Source organism: Lithobates pipiens, unplaced genomic scaffold (genome assembly GCF_037356315.1).
Source record: "Lithobates pipiens isolate NorthernLeopardFrog02 unplaced genomic scaffold, aLitPip1_a1.2 Scaffold_10, whole genome shotgun sequence".
Lineage (NCBI taxonomy): Eukaryota > Metazoa > Chordata > Amphibia > Anura > Ranidae > Lithobates > Lithobates pipiens.
Genome location: NW_027507686.1, coordinates 88,609,604 through 88,629,377, shown reverse-complemented (window position 1 = coordinate 88,629,377; position 19,774 = coordinate 88,609,604). Strand labels below are relative to the sequence as shown.

Sequence of the window (19,774 nt, the reverse complement as noted above, 5' to 3'; positions counted from 1 at the left end):
CAGGGTGCACCCCCGCTGGCTGCCTCCTAAAGGGCAATATACAGGTACGTGATTCTGCTTGTACGAGCCCTACTGCCGACGTATATTGGCGTGAGGTGGTCGGCAAGCAGTTAAAGGAGACATTCATAAGCAAATTCCAGAATTTTTCTTAGAAAACTCCATTTACTTTCCCACCGCTGGGTTTTCTGTGGTAAACCAACAGACCCAATCTTCACTCTTCGCGGTGGGCTCCATAAACCTTCAGGAGCAGGGGAACCTAGAGGTAACCCACAATCCTGGACCTGCAACAGCACCCTGCCAGTAAAACTTTATGGCCTTACTACCAAAAGTACTGGATCCCAGGGTCCAGCTCTCTAAAAGAAGAATTTGCAGGCAAAACCTTGTTTCTTCGGATACGAGGCCCGGGTACCTTTCAATTTGGCCCAAAAAAGGACACTTTGAATGGATCCGGTCAGCATGGCTAGCCCCGGCAAGGATTTCTCCAGTGGAGCTCAGCATGGCACATCTTTACTCGTGACCAACACTAGCGAAAAAACTGAGGTACTCCCAGTAGTGGGAGGGGTTATATAGGGAGTGTGCTTCTTGTCTCAGGGTGTGCCAATGTCCATCACCTAAAGGTGGCCTATAACCCACATAGTAACTACTATGGCTCTGAGTCCCCTGATGTACGAAAGAAATTAACCACTTGCCGACCGCTGTCAGCACATATACATCAGCAGAATGGCATGGCTGGGAAAAGTAACGTACCTGTACATTACTTTGAATTTCCTGCCACGCGTGCCTGCCGCGAGCTCAGTGACCGCGCCGTGGACTCGATCGGCGCTGGGATACCCATGATCGCGTCACCGAGCTGAAGAATGGGCAGATGCCGATGTAAACAGCATCTCCCCGTTCTGCCTAGTTACAGGACACCGATCGTCTGCTCCCTGTCATCTTGAGCAACGATCAGTGTCATATTACTTCTAGCCCATCCCCCAGGCAGTTAGAATCACTGCCCAGGACACACTTAACCCCTCCCTGCCCCCTTGTTGTTAACCCCTTCACTGCCAGTGACATGTTTACAGTAATCAATGCAATTTTATAGCATTGATCGCTGTATTAATGGCAATGGTCTCAACAATGTGTCAAAATTGTTCGATGTGTCGGCAATAATGTCACAGTCATGATAAAAATCGCTGATTGCTGCCATTACTAGTAAAAAAAAAAAATATTAATAAAAATGTCATAAAACTATCCCCTATTTTGTAGATGCTATAAATTTCAATATCAATAATCGCTTATTGTGATATATATATATATATATATATTTTACCAAAAATATGTAGAAGAATACGTATTGGGCTAAACTGAGGAAAAAACATTTTTTATATATATTTTTGGGCATATTTATTATAGCAAAAATTAAAAAATAATGTTTTTTTTTTTTCAAAATTGTTGCTTTTTTTGTTTGTTTATAATGCAAAAATATAAAAACACAGAGGTGATCAAATACCACCAAGAGAAAGCTCTATTTGTGGGAAAAAAGGCAGTCGATTTTGTTTGGGAGCCACGTTGCATGACCGCGCAAATGTCAGTTAAAGCAACGCAGTGCCGAATCGCAAAAAGTGCTCTGGTCAAGAAGGGTAAATCCTTCCGGGGCTGAAGTGGTTAAAAATGAAAGGACGGTATTGGTGAATTATTGCTGAATGACCACCAATTGATGAATATGGGTCCCTTATCTCTAAGGTATGATAATATAATCTGCGCCAAAATTCATGAATCGTCTTGCCGACGTTAAATGACCCACACTCACATAGAAAAAGATAGACAATGGCCTGTGTATGGCAGTTAATGAAATAATTGGGAACCTTTTACCATTGGGGAGAACAATGTTTTTGCTGGTATTGATAAATTGTCGCAATTTTCATATTTGAAGGTACCTCGTGGTAGATTCCGTAAAGCAGGGTTCCACCCAAAAGTGGAACTTCCGTTTTAAGCACTCCTGACCCCCTGACATGCCACCATTTGGCATGTCATTCTTTGGGGGGGGGGGGGGGGGGGTACCTAGTTTTGACAGTTCTGGCACAGAGGCACTGAGCAGAAGTTTTTTTTGTGTGTACTTCTATAGTGTATTTTTTTCCCAAAAAATTGCACTGCACAAATAGTGTGACACAAAATATTGCAACAGCCGGCATTTTATTCTCTAGGGTCTCTGCTAAAAAAAAGTATATATATATATATATATATATTGTATATAATGTTTTGGGTTCCAAGTAACAAGTGTCAGAAAAAGGCCTAGTCTTTAAGTGGTTAAACTGACCTAATTTGCGGACAGAAGTTCATCCCTTTGATCTAAAAGAGCCAAATGATGCAATGGGGGGTTATTTACAAAAGGCAACTCCACTGTGCACTGCAAGTGCACTTGAAAGTGCAGTTGCTCTAAATCTAAGGGGTAGATCTGAAATAAGGGGAAGCTCTGCTGATGTTATCTTCCAATCATGTGCAAGCTAAAATGCTGTTTTTCTTGTATGTCCCTCCCAGATATTCAGCGACTTTACTTTCAAGTGCACGTGCAGTGCAAAGTGGATTTTCCTTTAGTAAATAACCCTCAATGTTTCCTTTTATCTCAGTACTGAGCAATTTTGATAAACATTTGCCAGTGGTTGTTTTTTTTAACAGCTGTTAGCAGAGAGCTGCACTGCACTTGTTAGATTGGGGGTCGGCAACCCATCGATCGCTGTCCACCTGCCAACTGGCTAAATTAACTTTTTAGGTTAAACCACTGGTGATTGGTTGCTAGGACACAGGGTGGTCCTAATTAATCAATCACCAGCTTGCTAATATAAAAATTTACTCTACCAGCTCCCGCCCTCTGTCCAGAACTGTGCTGCCTCACGGTCTCCTGTGGAAACAGGTAAGAAACTGTTATGGGAGGGAAGGAGGGCCAGAGGTTACTACTATAAGGGAAAGGGGGCAGAAGACACCACTGTGTGTGTATATGTTGTGAAGGGGGCAGAGGACACTGCTATAGGCAGGGTAACCCCCATAGAAGGGTCCTCTACCACCCTTCACAACACCCACCACCCGTCCAACTCTGCATTCTAAGCCTAATACACTCCTTAACCACGAATTCTGAGTACAAAGCACTACTGAACCCTGCATTCTCTTGAACTCTGAATTCTGAGCACAGCACACTCCTGAACCTTGCATTCTGAGCACAGCACACTCCTGAACCTTGCATTCTGAGCGCAACACACTCCTGAACCCTGCATTCTGAGCGCAACGCACTCCTGAACCCTGCATTCTGAGCGCAACGCACCTCTGAACCCTGCATTCTGAGCGCAAAGCACCTCTGAACCCTGCATTCTGAGCGCAACGCACCTCTGAACCCTGCATTCTGAGCGCAACGCACCTCTGAACCCTGCATTCTGAGCGCAACGCACCTCTGAACCCTGCATTCTGAGTGCAACGCTTTATTCTGAGTGTATGGCACGTCTTAACCCTGCATTCTGAGTGCATTGCACTCCTGAACCCTGCATTCTGAGTGCAATGCACTCCTGAACCCTGCATTCTGAGTGCAATGCACTCCTGAACCCTGCATTCTGAGTGCAACGCACACCTGAACCCTGCATTCTGAGTGCAACGCACTCCTGATCACTGTATTCTGAGCACAATGCACTGCTCAACCCTGCATTTTAACTGCAAAACTTTATTTTGAGCGCAACGCACTCATGATCCCTGCATTCTGAGCGTATTGCAATGGTGAACCCTGCATTCTCTGCATAGTGCACTCTTAAACCCTGCACTTTCTTGTAATACTTATTTTATTTTTACTCTGAGTAAAAAAATATATATATATATATATATATATATTTTTAAAAAGGTTGGTCTTACTGTGTTTTTTTGGGGGGGAAGGCGGTGATCTTTTACTTCTTAGCCCTTGTACACACGGTCGGAGAATCCGTTAGAATGTGTCCTATCGGACCGTGTCGTCGGATAATACGACTGTGTGTGGTATGCATCGGACTGATTCCGTCGGAATATCCAAACGACCCAATTTTCCAACATGTTGGAAATATTTCCCGACCAACTGGGCCGATCGGACATACTCCGACCATGTGTAGATAATTTTGATCGGACCAAGTGCCACGCATGCTCAGATCAAATTCCTACATCAAAGCTATTGGCTACTAGCCTGAATGTAGTCCCATCGTAATGAAATGACGTCATCACGTTCTGAAAGATCGAATTTTTTCGCCAACTTTGTCTGACCGTGTGTATGCAACAGTTTCGGACAAAATCCGACGAGGCAAAATCCTACGGATTTGGTTGTGGAAATCTCCGACCGTGTGTACAGGGGCTTAGTGTTGTTCAAGTAGATCTCCATCTCTTGAAGGTTGCCTATCCCTGTGTTAGATGAATCAGGGAAATGCTGGATTAAGATCGTGGGGGGGGGGGGGGGGGGGTTGAATCGAGATTGCAATTTTAACCGGTTAACCCCTTCACTGCCAGTGTCATTTACAAAGGAATCACTGCATTTATATAGTAGTGATTGCTTTGTAACTGACAATGGTCCCAAAAATGTGTCAAAAATGTCCGATGTGTCCGCCATAATTTCGCAGTCACAATAAAAATCGCTAATCGCCGCCATTATTAGTAAAAAAAAAAATAATAAAAAATTATTAATAAAACGTCCATAAAACTAACCCTATTTTGTAAACGCTATAACTTTTGCGCAAACCAATCAATAATCGCTTATTGCGATATTTTTTTTACCAAAAATATGTAGAAGAATACGTATCGGCCTAAACTGAGGGAAAAAATGTTTTTTTTAAATATATTTTTAGGGGATATTATAACAAAAAGTAAAAAATAATGCGTTTTTTTCAAAATAGTCGCTCTATTTTTGTTTATAGCGCAAAAAAATAAAAAACGCAAGGGTGATCAAATACCACCAAAAGAAAGCTCTATTTGTGGAAAAAAAAGGACGTCAATTTTGTTTGGGAGCCACGTCGCACGACCGCGCAATTGTCAGTTAAAGCAACGCAGTGCCGAATCGCAAAAAGTGGTCTGGTCTTTGACCAGCAAAATGGTCCGGTCTGTAAGTGGTTAACCACTACAGATCCGCGCTATTGCCAAATGACGGCATTAGCGCGGACCTACATTTCCGGGACTACGTCTATTGACGTCGTCCCGGATACGAGCGGCCTGCGCGCCCCCTGAGGGGCGCGCGCGGCGCGCTCTGTGATCGGCGAGTCCGTGAGACTCGCCTGATCACCGATCCGTGCAAGGGGTCGATCCCGACCCCTTATCACGTGATCAGCTGTCAGCCAATGACAGCTGATCATGTGATAGAACGGAGCCGGCAATCGGCTATTATTCCTCCTCGCGCTGACAGCGCGAGGAGAGAAAAAAAAAGCCGATCACCGGCGGCCGTGATCGGGACATCAGTCCCGATCACGGCCAGCAATACAGCTGACCACCTGCCCCCTGCCAGTGCCCACCTGCCCACCGCCGTGCCATCCTGAATAAAAGTAAGTGCCCCCCATCAGTGCCCATAGTGCCCACAGTGCCACCTACAGTGCCACCCACAATGCCACCCACAGTGCCATCCAGCAGTGCCACCAACAGTGCCACCCACAGTGCCCACAATCTGCCTCAAAGGTGCTGCGACCCAGTGCCGCCCATCAGTGCCGCCCATCAGTGCCCAGCAGTGCCGCCCATCAGTGCCCAGCAGTGCCACCTATCAGAGCCACCTATCAGTGCCACCTATCAGTGCCCATCAGTCCCATCTATCAGTGGTACCTATCAGTGCCCATCCGTGCCACCCATCCGTGCCACTTATCCGTGCCACCCATCCATGCCATCTTATCTGTGCCCATCTTTGCCCATCAGTGCCGCCTTATCTGTGCCCATCGGTGCCGCCTTATCTGTGCCTATTAGTGCCGCCTTAACTATGCCTATCAGTGCCCACCAATGCAGCCCATCAGTGCCCACCAATGCAGCCCATCAGTGCCCACCAATGCAGCCATCAGTGCCGCCTAATCAGCGCACTTCAATGAAGGAGAAAAATGACCCGTTTGCAAAATTTTATAACAAACTATTAAAACATGATTTATTTATTTTTATTTTTTTGCATCTTTTTTTGTTTGTTTAGCAAAAAATAAAACTCCGAGCTGTAACTAAATACCACCAAAAGAAAGCTCTATTTGTGGGAAAAAAATGATAAAAATTTCATTTGGGTACAGTGTTGTATGCCCGCGCAATTGTCATTCAAAGTGCATCAGCGCTGAAAGCTGAAAATTGGTCTGGGACTGAGGGGGGTTTAAGTGCCCAGTAAGCAAGTGGTTAAAGAATTTCTTGGGATTTTTTTTGCTCTCCTCCGCTATGTGTCTTTCATGTTCTATTTTAGTACCCCTTATTGCACCCTTACATTTCTTGTTACATTCTTTATAAAGTCTGAATGCTGATGATGATCCCTCAACCTTGTATTTTTAGAAAGCCTTACATTTATCGATGTACACGTATGAAGGTATACCATGAGTGTCTAAGCGTTTGTGTGCCTGCGTATCACCAGGCAACAGGAATGTGATGGGCATTTATTATAAGAGAATACATATGTATCAACAATTAGGCAAAAACCTAAATAGTCTTATGTGCAAGTGGTGGCATAAGCTGCTAATGTACAGACCCCAAGGTGAAATTGGTATTACTGGACAATGCCATGGATCTCCGGATCTTCATCGAGACCCCCAGAGGCCAAGGATCCTTAGGTAAAGATCCAATCTGTTTCCCTCTTGCATAGGTTTTTTTTTAAAGTTCTGCCATTAAGTGAGTCACCACTTATTGCCTCAATACGGAAAACCCTCATGCCAGACGGGTCCCCATTGTGATGTTGCTTAAAATGTCGAGAGACAGAATATTTATCTTTTTCTGTCTCCTCCTCTTTTGCAATGGTACATTTGTATTTCCCAAATCTGACTCTTAGCCCACGTACACACGGTCGGAGATTTTGGCAACCAAATCCGTCGGATTTTGCCCGTCGGATTTAGTCCGACGGATTGTGTCCGAAACTGTTGCATACACACGGTCGGGCCAAGTTGGCGAAAAATCCGATCTTCCAGAATGTGATGACGTAATTTCGTTACGATGGGACTACATTCAGGCTAGTAGCCAATAGCTTTGATGTAGGAATTTGATCTGAGCATGCGTGGCACTTGGTCCGATGAAAATGCTCTACACATGATTGGATTAGGTCCGTCCGGCCCAGTTGGTCAGGAAATATTTCCAACATGTTGGAAAACTGGGTCGGACGGAGATTCGGACGGAATCAGTTCGATGCATACCACACACAGTCGGATTATCTGACGACACAGTCCGATAAGACTCATTCCGACAGATTCTCCGACCGTGTGTACAAGGGCTTAGTGTGCGTATTATACATTCAGAAGGCCACATGGGCAGATAAATGACATATGAGGTTCCACAGTTGAAGACTTGTTTCCACAGGGAGTATCATGTTACACATGCATTTTCTGTTTTCCATTAATAAATGTGTCCCTACCTCATTCCGTAGTTAAGGGGTGCACTATGTAGTTAGTCCCACCCCTTTACTTCATGCTTTAGCCTCCATTCACCACATATAGTGCATTCTGCTATGTGTCACACTATGATTTTTTGACCTGATGTTCATCAGTTATGATCTGCACAAGTTTTTGGATTAAAGCTTTCTAAAATATGCAAGATGTCATTTGGATTGAGTCACTTGTAGCAAGAGGGTAAATGGATAGGATTTTTTAAGTGGAGAATATTACTTACGCTTATATTCACTATTAAAATTTCATAAATGTTATTTACAAAATATAATTAAAAACACTAAATACTTTGTTAAAAAGGCAACACAAGGAGAAAAACATAAATCAACACACTGAAAAAATTGTACATTTTTTAATTGAGACACTGTTAAATTAGGATTACACCTACCAAGCCAGCTCAGGTTCCCATCCCTTCCTCCAAATGTAGTTGGAAAGGACAGGGCAAATGGTTCAGGAGTATATTGAACAGAGCCTGTCCTACAGCACTGCACAGGCCCAACACCCAGGATCTGATGCCAGAATTCCAGTAGAGGGGAGAAATCGGCCACAACAGCTATGAGGTAAACATACATATTCAGTACCCCATCACACTTTTCCTGAAGAAAGCTATAATGGTGAAAAATGTAGAATTCGCAGCATGATGGGAGATTCTTCTTGCCTGTTGTACACCAATACGGGTTTGTAACAATGTATTCAGTGTTTTTAATTATATATTGTTAATAAAATTTATGAAAGGTTAACAGTAAATTGCACAAGTAAGATTCACCTAAAAAAATCCCATTAATTGACCCTCTTGCTGCCAGTTTCTGATACATAATAATAGTGCTAATAGATTGTAATCTGATTGTATTCACTAAGCCAAAACTTGGTACTTGGATTTAGTCACTGTCTGCCAAGATTTTGAGACTATAAACTAAGCTATCTCACCCCCAACTGGATCAGTTATAAAAGTCATACTTTCAGTGCTTAGATTGCGAAAGCAGAACACAAGTATACTGGGGATTAACATAATAAAGTGAATAACCTGTGTTTATGCAGCTTCTTGTGTGCTAAGCACTGTTTGTTGTGTACAGACAGGAATGGTGCAATTTACAGGGATACCCTTGTCTTACCTCGTCAATGTCTCCAATTTACAAGCCGACCTCAGTGCTCTGTCTAATTGGGCGACTATGTGGCAGATGAGGTTTAGTGTTGATAAATGTAAAGTTATGCACTTGGGGGCTAAGAATATGCATGCATCATACATAATAGGGGGAGTACAACTGGGGGAATCTGTACTGGAGAAGGATCTGGGGGTTTTGGTAGATTATAAGCTCAATAATAGCATGCAAGCTGCGATTTCCCAAGCGAGCAAAGTTCTTTCTTGTATTAAGAGAGGTATGGACTCCAGAGAGAGAGAGATATCATTTTGCCCCTGTTCAAATCAATTAGTGAGACCTCATCTGGAATACGCAGTTCAGTTTTGGGCACCAGTTCTCTGGAGAAAGTGCAGAGAAGGGCAATCAAACTGATAAGAGGCATGGAGGAACGATTAGAGGAACTGAATGTATTCACTCTTGAGAAGAGGAGACTAAGTGGAGATATGATCAACATGTTCAAATATATAAGAGATCCATATAGTGAACTTGGTCTTGAGTTATTCACTCTACGGTCAACACAGAGGACACGGGCACTCTTTACATCTAGAGGAAAATAAATTTAATCTCCAAATACAGAAAGGTTTCTTCACAGTAAGAGCTGTGAAAATAATAATTTCCTAAATGTGCATAATATAACTAGGTACTAACATTTATAGGTAAAGTTGATCCAGGGAAAATCCAATTGCCTCTTGGGGGGATCAGGAAGAAATTTTTTTTTCCCCTGCTGTAGCAAATTGGATCATGCTCTGCTGGTTTTTTTTTTGCCTTACTCTGGATCAACTGTGGGTATAGAATTGGGTATATTGGATTGTATATTTTTTATTTTATTTATTTATTTTTTATGGTTGAACTGGATGGACTTGTGTCTTTTTTCAACCTTGATAACTATGCAATGCTACTATGATTGTTAAGGATCCAGGCCTTGCTCATTGCAGTGGCCATATTCCCAAAGGGGTCTTCAGGATCTGGGAACCATAGGGATAGACCATGGCCCTGGACCTCTATAACACCATACGACTAACTATACTCATTGCAACAACTTGCCAAAGCGAGTGAATATTGCAGAATACAGTGCCAGAAGCAAACAATACAGGCTGACCTTGCACAATGGGTCTGGCTACAGTCCCGAAGGTAAAAACACAGAGGGTTACCAATCCAGAAACTGATACATAGCCCAGGGCAATAAGCAGCCAAATCTTGATATTGGAGTCTGAAATAAAATTAACTGTTTAATAAAAGAAAAACTTTTCCCAAGGAGATGTCTTAACTATGGACACTAGCAAAAACTGCAGTCTCACAGAGTGGGTGGAATTTATGAGCGTACACTAGTGGTGGCCCTAGCAAAGTTGTTTGCAGGTGTCCAATCATTTGAAGACAGCCTGCATATAACCCATGGTCTAGGACAGTGGTGGTGAACCTTGGCACCCCATATGTTTTGGAACTACATTTCCCATGATGCTCATGCACTCTGCAGTGTAGATAAGCATCATGGAAAATGTAGTTCAAAAACATCTAGGGTGCCAAGGTTCGCCATCACTGGTCTAGAATGACAGCCCTGTGTCCTGCACAGTATGATTAAGATACTTTTATTGTTTTAGAGAGAGCAGGGGAGGTTAGACATCTGACATGCTTTAACTGCTGACTGGTCCATTCTCAGCTGACACCAGCCATGTATAGAGGAAGTAACTCTTCCATTGAAGTCAGACATCAAAAATATGTAATTTCTATCACAGCCTGTGTGTGTGCCTTTTTCAGTTCTATGTGACATGAGTCACCAGGATAGAATGGTTGTGGTGGTGGTTGGGGGGGGGGGGGGGATGTTAATCTCTCAAATTGTAATCACTGAAAACTAGGCAGAGATTATTACCCTTCTCCACTCTTCAGTAAATTATGTTAACACATTCTATCACTGCCCATTTCGGTTAATACGGTTCCAGAAAACGGAGGGCAGAGTATACTGTTTGGACAGAGAAGTTACAAGCTTTTCTAAAAGGGTATGATAAAATAGAGCTACCAAACATAAGTTAAAAGGTAAATAGTGGCACTAAGTAAGGCAACACCACATACAGGAGTATTACCCAGTGAGTGGTACTGTGCAAACATAGGAAGAAATATTCCATTTGCTATGGTAATAAAAATCTCTCCGTGATAGAAAATTCAGTTAATAGACTGATCCAATACTGCATTACGTGATCAACACTATGTTCTCCACTCCCCAGTTGGATGTAAACTCGCCAGCATTAATTGCCTCACACTCTCATGTTTGGCATATAGAGCAGTAAACCCCTCAGGGTTATGTATGTCCCATCAGGTATCCCATCAGAGACCCAAAGTTATCCACAATAAGTTGGAAGAAAATGAAACAACATCAAACTTTCAATTTATTAAAATCACACGGCCTAATGGTAATGCACTTACAAGAAGACAGAATAAAACTTGCATTGGTATGGTGTGCAAATGCCAGAGATACCTAGTCATGGCAGACATAGGTTAAACAGGGAATATCACCCGACCAGCAAGTCAAAACTCACAGAGTGTTACTTCCAGTTGCTGTACAGCCACGTGCCGACGTGTTTCATCATTGCAAATTCATCCTGGAAATATTGTGACTACCTTTGGGTCTCTGGATACATGATGGGACATACATAACCCTCAGGGGTTTACTGCCCTATATGCTAAACATGAGTGTGTGAGGCAATTAATGCTGGTGAGTTTATATCTAACTGGGGAGAGGAGACATGGTGTTAATCATGTGGTGTGGTGTCGAATCAGTCTATCAACTGAAATTTCTATCACGTGGATACCACTCTGCATTTTTATTACCATAGCATATGAAATCTTTCCTCCTATATTTGTACAGTACCACTCACTGTGTGTGTAATACTCATGTACTGTATGTGTTGCATTACTTAGCGCCACTATTTATCTTTTAACTTATGTTTGGTAGATCTGTTTTATCATACTCTTCCCTTTGAAGTGGCTGCTCCAATCATATTGTTTTCTCTGTGGCGCAGTGTTAAGATCTTAAGTAGCAGCTCATTGTGCAATCTGATTCTGTGTTATTTTCTAAAAAGGGTAACAGTAAAAACTGCAGTACACAAAATATGTGCAATTGTAAAAAACAAAACAAAAAAAATCAAGTTCACTAAAAACAAATAATAAAAACAATAAACTTAAAAGATGCACAAATTGATGTTTATTTCTAATTGACAAACAGTAACATTTTTATAATAATGACAAGATGTTAAAAGGCATAATTAGTGTATACAGGTAAGACACTGCATTGGCAGAGGAATACACTTATACTATCCAGTTAATGATGTAAACAAAGGTAAAAAAAAATACTGGTACAACATTTTAGAGCCAAAGTTAATGGTCCACAGTTAGCAATGCTCCAGTGTTGCTTAACATAAGAAATCACCACTTAAAGTTGCCTCTAGATTGGTTCTGCAAGTCATTGAACACAAAAAATTGAGATGAGAACTAAGCAATGAATAACTTTTTATCTTACATATATTAAGGCCTCTATCCTTAGAAAAAAAAATTGGTCAATGTCTTCAAGCAAAAGTCAAATCACAAATAATGCAAAGAAGGGGAGAGTGGAAACTGTTGCTTTAAGAAGAACAGCAGTAGATCTAACACCAACTGTATAAAATCTGGTTAATCAATGTAAAAAATAAAATCTTGTAGCTTTTGCCCTCATTCTTCAGTTTAGGTTTTCAATCACTGAAAGTTACTGTAGTAAGGAAATACAGCCCAAACATACATAGAAATGTGCACAAAGAAATATATGCACGTGTGAGTTTATAAAAAAGCAAGTCACACAAAAAAGAAGTGCCATGTGGTTTCCTGGAAAATAGGCATGGAATTTTTTCTTTAAGATCCCGAAAATATAGACCATGTATAGCGTATGACTAAATACCTTCCTGTAGCATAAGGTCAATGTACAGGCATCAGAGAAACTATAGTGGTCAATACATTTTAATAATTTCTCAGCAGTAGTTTTGCATTAGACACATTTGTGCCCTGCTGAGTTCAAACACAGTTCACTGTACCGCAAACATTAATAAAAGGTCAGACCATTTTACAGAGTGTTGTGCTATATAGTGCCCAGAGGCTGTTCATAAATGTCTATTTGTGAATCTATCAGTTATACCTTAAATGAAATCGGCAATGATTTGCACACCCAGGTAAATAAAATCATTATATCAATTGACAATAAAATTAGTAAAAGATTCAAGTGGTACAGATAGTTGGGTTGTTCAATTATATATATAATTCAAATCCCTGGTTGATTTTAAAACATATTTAACTACAGTAAAAAATAGGAACATGATTAAAATCATTGTACTGGTCAGCGTTGTGCCAAGTTTACCACCACGTGTACTCTTGTGCTCTGCACACTCTGGCTAGTGATGGCTTAAAATGGTGACAGGTGTTGGGAGATTAACAGTGTTGACCACAGTACATCTGGCTCAACTCGTAAAGCTTTATCACAAGAATAAATCGTTTTATTTTAGCCATGTGACCGTAATTTTCAAATCCTATTTGACTCAACTGAAAATAGCTGTCACTTATCAAAAAAAAATCAAGTATCTTTCTCCTGATGTACACGCTATGTAATTTAAGCCTATTGTGTTGGTAAGTGAAACTGAAAAGACTGTACTGGTTGAAAGGCATGCAACAAGCATTTCAAAGCTTCTAACGGCTTAAAGCCTGTATAAAAAGTTAATGAGGTGAAAAGGGTTAGTAGAAACACTAAAATAGGCAGAGCTTAAACACTCATGGGAATTTGGGCAGCCCAGATAGTCAGCTGACAATCCTTAAATGACTAGAATGCACCCACAATGCACAGCTGCAGCCCTAAATAAATTAGTACATACATTGCTGTGAGGTAGCAAAATGAGGACATGTTACCCAATAGCCTTTCTCTTTCAGCAGAAGTAAGCGGAAATCTGTGCTTAGGTTTAATACATTTGTCATTTTGTCATTTATAAAGACAAACTGAGCAATAGGGACTTGAAAATGTGACTGCATCGATATTGTAACCCTTGAGCCTGATATGTGGACTCCAAGTTGCTCTACAGATGTTATGGCTCTCATAGGAATTTATAATTATGTTAACATGACAGCACCCATCTTAATACCAGCATACTGCAATATTCAAAGAAGACAGGAATAGCTTTCTGCACATAACCACTAATTCTTGTACAGAGTAAAGAGTGATGTAACCCTCTTGGCGATGAAGGAAAAAAAATTCTGTTAGCATGTAACTTTTTTTATAACCCAATTAAATCATGATTCGGTCATTTAGGCTTATTTATTGAAGGAAAGTACAGTAAATCCGTCAGAAACCATCTTTCATTATTGTGACTGCTTTAAACTAATCAAGATTAGTCTCAGACTGTCCTTTGCGTATTTTCGCACTGCCTTAATAAAACAAAGGATGTTAATTTATTACTGTTATTTTTTCTTATTGTACATAAATAAAAAAATATATATATATTTGTATAGATTTCATCAGAGATTCAAATGTTAATAGTGGTTATTTTTTCTATAAAGATGCTGATAGATTGTTCCGTTTACATTTTGGTATAAAAGAAAAAAAAATATCCCATGAGTGACAATCGCAACAAAAATCTTGAAGCAGAACAGACTGCACCCTTGATATATTGTGCATGTACTAGCAGTACTAAATGAGAGTTTAAAGGGATACAGTCCCAGAACTCAAAGGTGCCATTTCAGAGCAGACTATATCTGCACACAAAATTGCAGGCCATAAGCAAATACAAAAGTATATATTGAGTAACAGAAGCTCAGTTACTTGAAATATGTTCATAAAAAGACGCTTAGAAGGAAAAATGTTTAAATCTATTAAGTAATGTTTTCAGAGAAGAACCTTGTTAAAAGCAGTTTCAATATTCCATTTATGAAAAAGTGAAAGAGAAACAGGGAACTGTTCCCATATAAGCTTTTGTTTCATGTCACATTGCAGGGGATTCATATAGTTAAACTGGTAAATACTATACGAATACTACATTTTTTTTTTACCAAATTGGGTGAAATGTTTCAGAAACAAAGTTTTAAGTTTTACAGAAAATAATGGACAAAATAGGAAATGAAAGGCAGAGGTGGTTTACCAATAAGAAGGCTGGACATGGGGAGGACACGCACACTACACTACAAATTCTGCTGTCTAATCACAGCACATGAAAATGCTTGCTAGCAGCTGCATGGAGTACATATTTACTAGATGCATTACTAAATATCAAGACGACATAGAGAGGAGTTTGTGCTATTTAGCGTTGTGCTATTCAGCTAATAAATTATGGCACATTTTTGCTTATAAGGTTATCAATCATCACCAAAGAGACGCATGGTAAACGTAGGTTTACAATTATATTATACATATTTACTTTAGTTATTGAGCAACCTCTAAATAGAACATTTAGTAATTTGCATAAAATCCTACCAAAGTACAATAGAGGTTTGAATTTAAAGGTATTTTTAAACCATGGCTTAGCATGGTTTTGTTGTTATACCTAGCCTTTTAGTTCACAGTCCCAATTGGCTGCCTACCAAAATCAATAACTTTGCAATAAAGTACAATACCCATTCCACCAATGATGATGATGATGATGATCAGACTGTTCGAACAGCTGACATTTAATGGCAAGCACACCCTCACTCAAATAAGAATTAAGCAAAAAGCATGAATAATGTTAAGACCACCCAACCTATTTCCAGTAAAACTGTCCATTTTACTTTTTCAAATTATTCAATTTCTAATAGAAGATCTTCCCCTTCCAGGTGCATATCAGGTTTTACATAGATTTTCTTCACTGTTCCAGAGATTGGAGAGTTGACCAAGGTTTCCATCTTCATTGCACTGAGAACACACAAAGGCTGACCCTTTGCAATTGTTTCGCCTTCTTTAACCTTGATATCAATTATCTTTCCTGGCATTGGAGCCCCAATCTGTCCCTTTACATCTTTAAGGGCTTTAGGATGGAAATGCATCTCCTGTGAAGAAAAAGAAACCAACATCACATGTAGCAACCCAACTACAGAATTAATATTAACTACCAACATTCCAGGTAAATGTTCTGCAAGTTTTCACAGCATAAGATGACAGATAAATACATTCACCAGCTGAACAGTTGTCTTGGTTTACCAACTCAGTACTGCTGCATATATATATATATATATATATATATATATACACACACACATATTATATATATACATATGGCATTGTATTGAGGTGGTTATACCAGGATCATAGTTGTATATTACATAGTTACATAGTACATAGTATGTGAGGTTGAAAAGAGACACAAGTCCATCAAGTTCAACCTGTGTGTGTGATTATATGTCAGTATTACATTGTATAACCCTGTATGTTGTGGTCTTTCAGGTGCTTATCTAAAAGTTTTTTGAAACTATCGATGCTCCCCGTTGGGCAGCACAGTGGTATAGTGGTTAGCACTCTCACCTAGCAGTAAGAAGGGTCACTGGTTCAAATCCCAACCATGACACTACCTGCTTGGAGTTTGCATGTTCTCCCTGTGCCTGCGTGGGTTTCCTCCGGGTACTCCGGTTTCCTCCCACAATCCAAAGACATGCAGGTAGGTTAATTGGCTTCTGTCTAAAATTGTCCCTAGTATATGAATGGGGACCTTGGATTGTGGGCTCCTTGAGGGTAGGGACCAATGTGAGTGTGCAATGTACAGGGATAGGGGCAATTGTAGACACTCACTCAGGTTGAACTGGATGGACTGGTGTCTTTATTCAACCTAACAAACTATGAAACTATGAAACCACCACCTGTGGAAGGGAATTCCACAACCTTGCTGCTCTTACAGTTAAGAAACCCTCTAAACAGTTTAAGGTTAAATCTAATTTCTTATAATTTTAATGAGTGGCCACATGTCTTATTAAACTCCCTTTCGCAGAAAAGTTTTATCCCTATTGCCGGGTCACCAGTGTGGTATTTGTAAATTGAAATCATATCCACTCTCAAGCATCTCTTCTCCAAAGAGAATAGGTTCAGTGATCATAACCTTTCTTCATAACTAATATCCTTCCGTCCCTTTATTAGCTTTGTTGCCGTTTTTGGTACTCGCTTTGCAGAGAAAGGATGTTTATTACTCAGTGGAGTACAGGAGAGATGTGCAGGGTAAATAAAGAGAACCTGTCACCTAAAATCATCACATAGGGGACTGTTTGTCTCCTATGTGATGAAAAAAAAGTTAAGTAAATACTTTTTTGCAAAAAAATAAAGTTACACCCAAGCACATAAAATTCCCTCCCCCCAAAAAATGTGAGGCCTCCACATATACACAAGCATGAATGTAAAAATGCATTAGTTGGGGAGCCTACGGGTGAATATGATTGCAATACACATGTTACATATTGCCGTGTACGCCGAGTGAGTGCAATAATTCTAACACCAGAACTCCTCTGTAACACTAAACTGATACCTATAGGGTACTGAAGTTTGTTGACATTTCACGGGCACACATAAATTTAAGGTTTGGCACGTTGGGTATCTATTTACTCGGTGCAACCTTGTCTTTTATATTAATATTTTACCAAAATTTGGGTAATTTATTGTCTAGATTTGCCCTAAAATTCACATTAGTGTGTTTTTTACTGAAATTTTGCGCTTCCTAGACCTTTGCAGTAATATCGTGTGCCATAAAATATTGCAACTACCACCATTTTATTCTCTAGGGTGTCTGCTTTCAGAAAATATATAATATTTGTGCATTTTGTGTAATCTTCAGGCCTTAAATGGCCTTTTTAAACGTGTGCAAAAATGGCTATGGCAGCGAAAGGGTTAAAGTGGCGCCTATGAATTATGTCATGTACCGTAGTTAGTCACCATTCTATGGCATGCACAATTTTACTGTGTGTGTCATATTTGGTATCTATTTACTTTGTATACCATCATCTTTTATATTCCAACAAAAAAAATGAGTATTATATTGTGTTTGTGTTCACTAATGTGTGTGTTTTCCAAAAAAATTGAGTTTGAAAAACTGCTGTGCAAATATGGTATAACATAAAAAATTTCAACACCTACAACTTTATTCTCTAGGGCCTCTGCTTAAATTTTTTTATAATATTTGGGGGTTCTAAATAACTTTCTAGCAAAATAAATGCTGATTTTTACATGTATGTGAGAAATGTCAGAATTGGGGGTAAAGTGGTTAAATCAGTTTTTCTCAATGTTTTTTGATTAGCACTAGCAGCATCTTTTTAAAATTATGCACAATCTTGAAGCACCCGATTTTAAAATGTAAAAAATTAAACTAATAGGTTTACATATCATGGCAGTACCCACACATGTGGGGCACCCACAATTAGAGGGGGTTTATTCTTCCACCTTTGCAAATTTGTACGAACTAGTATTCTAGTTTTCTCTTCTCCCTCAGTTTTTTTCCCTCTCTCTGCTAACCTTACCCCAGTGGCAATGTAGAGGGACAGGGAAGGGGCAAACAAGGATGGTGTGCAGGTGCCCAACATCCTACTTATCAACAGGTGTCATTGATTGTTAGGATGCCAGTGGCTAGCCCTCATGGTGACCAAGGTTATAATGCTGCACAATAAAAACTGTAGCTTTGTGTAATAAAAAGGCGGGCTTTATCCGCTTGCCAGCTTGTTGACAAATTTTGGGCACTTTATTGCACTTTTTAGGCATTTTGCCAGGGCAAACCCCTGAAGAACTCAGAACGCACCCAGGTTCAAATGATCATGGCATAAGTAATGACATCTGTATCAGCCAAGCTTATGATCAGCCAAGTGATACTAAAGTCACTTTTTTTTTTATATAGAAATAAAAAACATACTTAGCTGCACTGTTGCAGTGGATTTTCACAGAGCAGCCATGATCCTCCTCTTCTCGGGTCCCTCATCAGTGCCCCTGGCTTCCGAGCCAAGCTTCAGCTCTATGTGCCCATTCAGACATGGAGCCTCGGTTTGACCCCGCCCCGCCTCTCTCCTGATTGACTAACTGACTTTGATTGACAGCAGCGGGAGCCAATGGCACCACTGCTGTGTCTCAGCCAAATTAGGAGGGAGAGTCCCAGATAAGTCCCAGATGGCTGAGACACTCGTAAACATCGCTGGACCTCAGGTAAATATTGGGGGGGGGGGGTTGCTGCTGCACACAGAAGGCTTTTTATCTTAGTACATGGATAAAAAACCTTCTGACTTTACAACAACTTTAAGCACATAGCATGTAGAGTTATTCATTAAACCATCTCTAGCCAACCAGATTCAGTCAGTGACTTTATCACATATATTAAATCACCCTAATACTACTTATGCAAGTTAAGCTTACAGAAAAACATTTCCAGTTTTACATAGCTAGGAAAATGCTGGATCACTTGTGTAGACTTAACCACTTGCCGCCCGCCCTATAGCAAAATGACGGTGGCAAAGTGGTTTTAATATCCTGACCAGACGTCATATGAAGTGATCAGGATATTAAGCCACTGCGCGCCCCAGTCTGACACACCGCAACTACGATCTCGGTAAATAGTCTCTGACGGAGACTCTTTACCATGTGATCAGCCGTGTCCAATCACGGCTGATCACAGTTTAAATAGGAAGAGCCGGTGATCGGCTTTTCCTCACTTGTGTCTGTCAGACGCGAGTAGAGGAGAGCCGATCGGCTGCTCCTCTCACGGGGGGTCTGTGCTGATATATTATCTGCGCAGCCCCCCGAGGATGCCCACACTGGACCACCAGGGATGCCCAGCACCAGGTATGATCCCTAGACCACCAGGGATGTCAATGGATGCCAATCAGTGCCCACAATGGGCATCACTGATTGCCATGCATTATTGTTTGGCATCCATCTCTACAATACTGTACACTACAATGCCGCCTATCAGTGCCCATCCGTGCTGCCTATCAGTGCCCGTCGGTGCTGCCTATCAGTGCCCATCCATGCTGCCTATCAGTGCCCATCTGTGCCACCTATCCATGCCGCCCATCAATGCCAATCCGTGCCACCTATCAGTGCCTGTGTCGCATATCAGTGCCACCTAT

General features: G+C 40.8%; 1 protein-coding gene across 1 annotated transcript in view; it reads right to left on the bottom strand.

Annotated features, from left to right (window-relative positions):
• Nucleotides 1-11,886: 11,886 nt before the first annotated feature.
• PC (pyruvate carboxylase) overlaps nt 11,887-19,774 on the bottom strand; it is a 939,549-nt gene continuing 931,661 nt past the window's right edge. Inside the window, exon 22 of the mRNA XM_077450039.1 lies at nt 11,887-15,736. Within this exon, the coding sequence (XP_077306165.1) occupies nt 15,488-15,736 (249 nt within the window). The 3' untranslated portion in view covers nt 11,887-15,487. The remainder of the gene's footprint in view (nt 15,737-19,774) is intronic.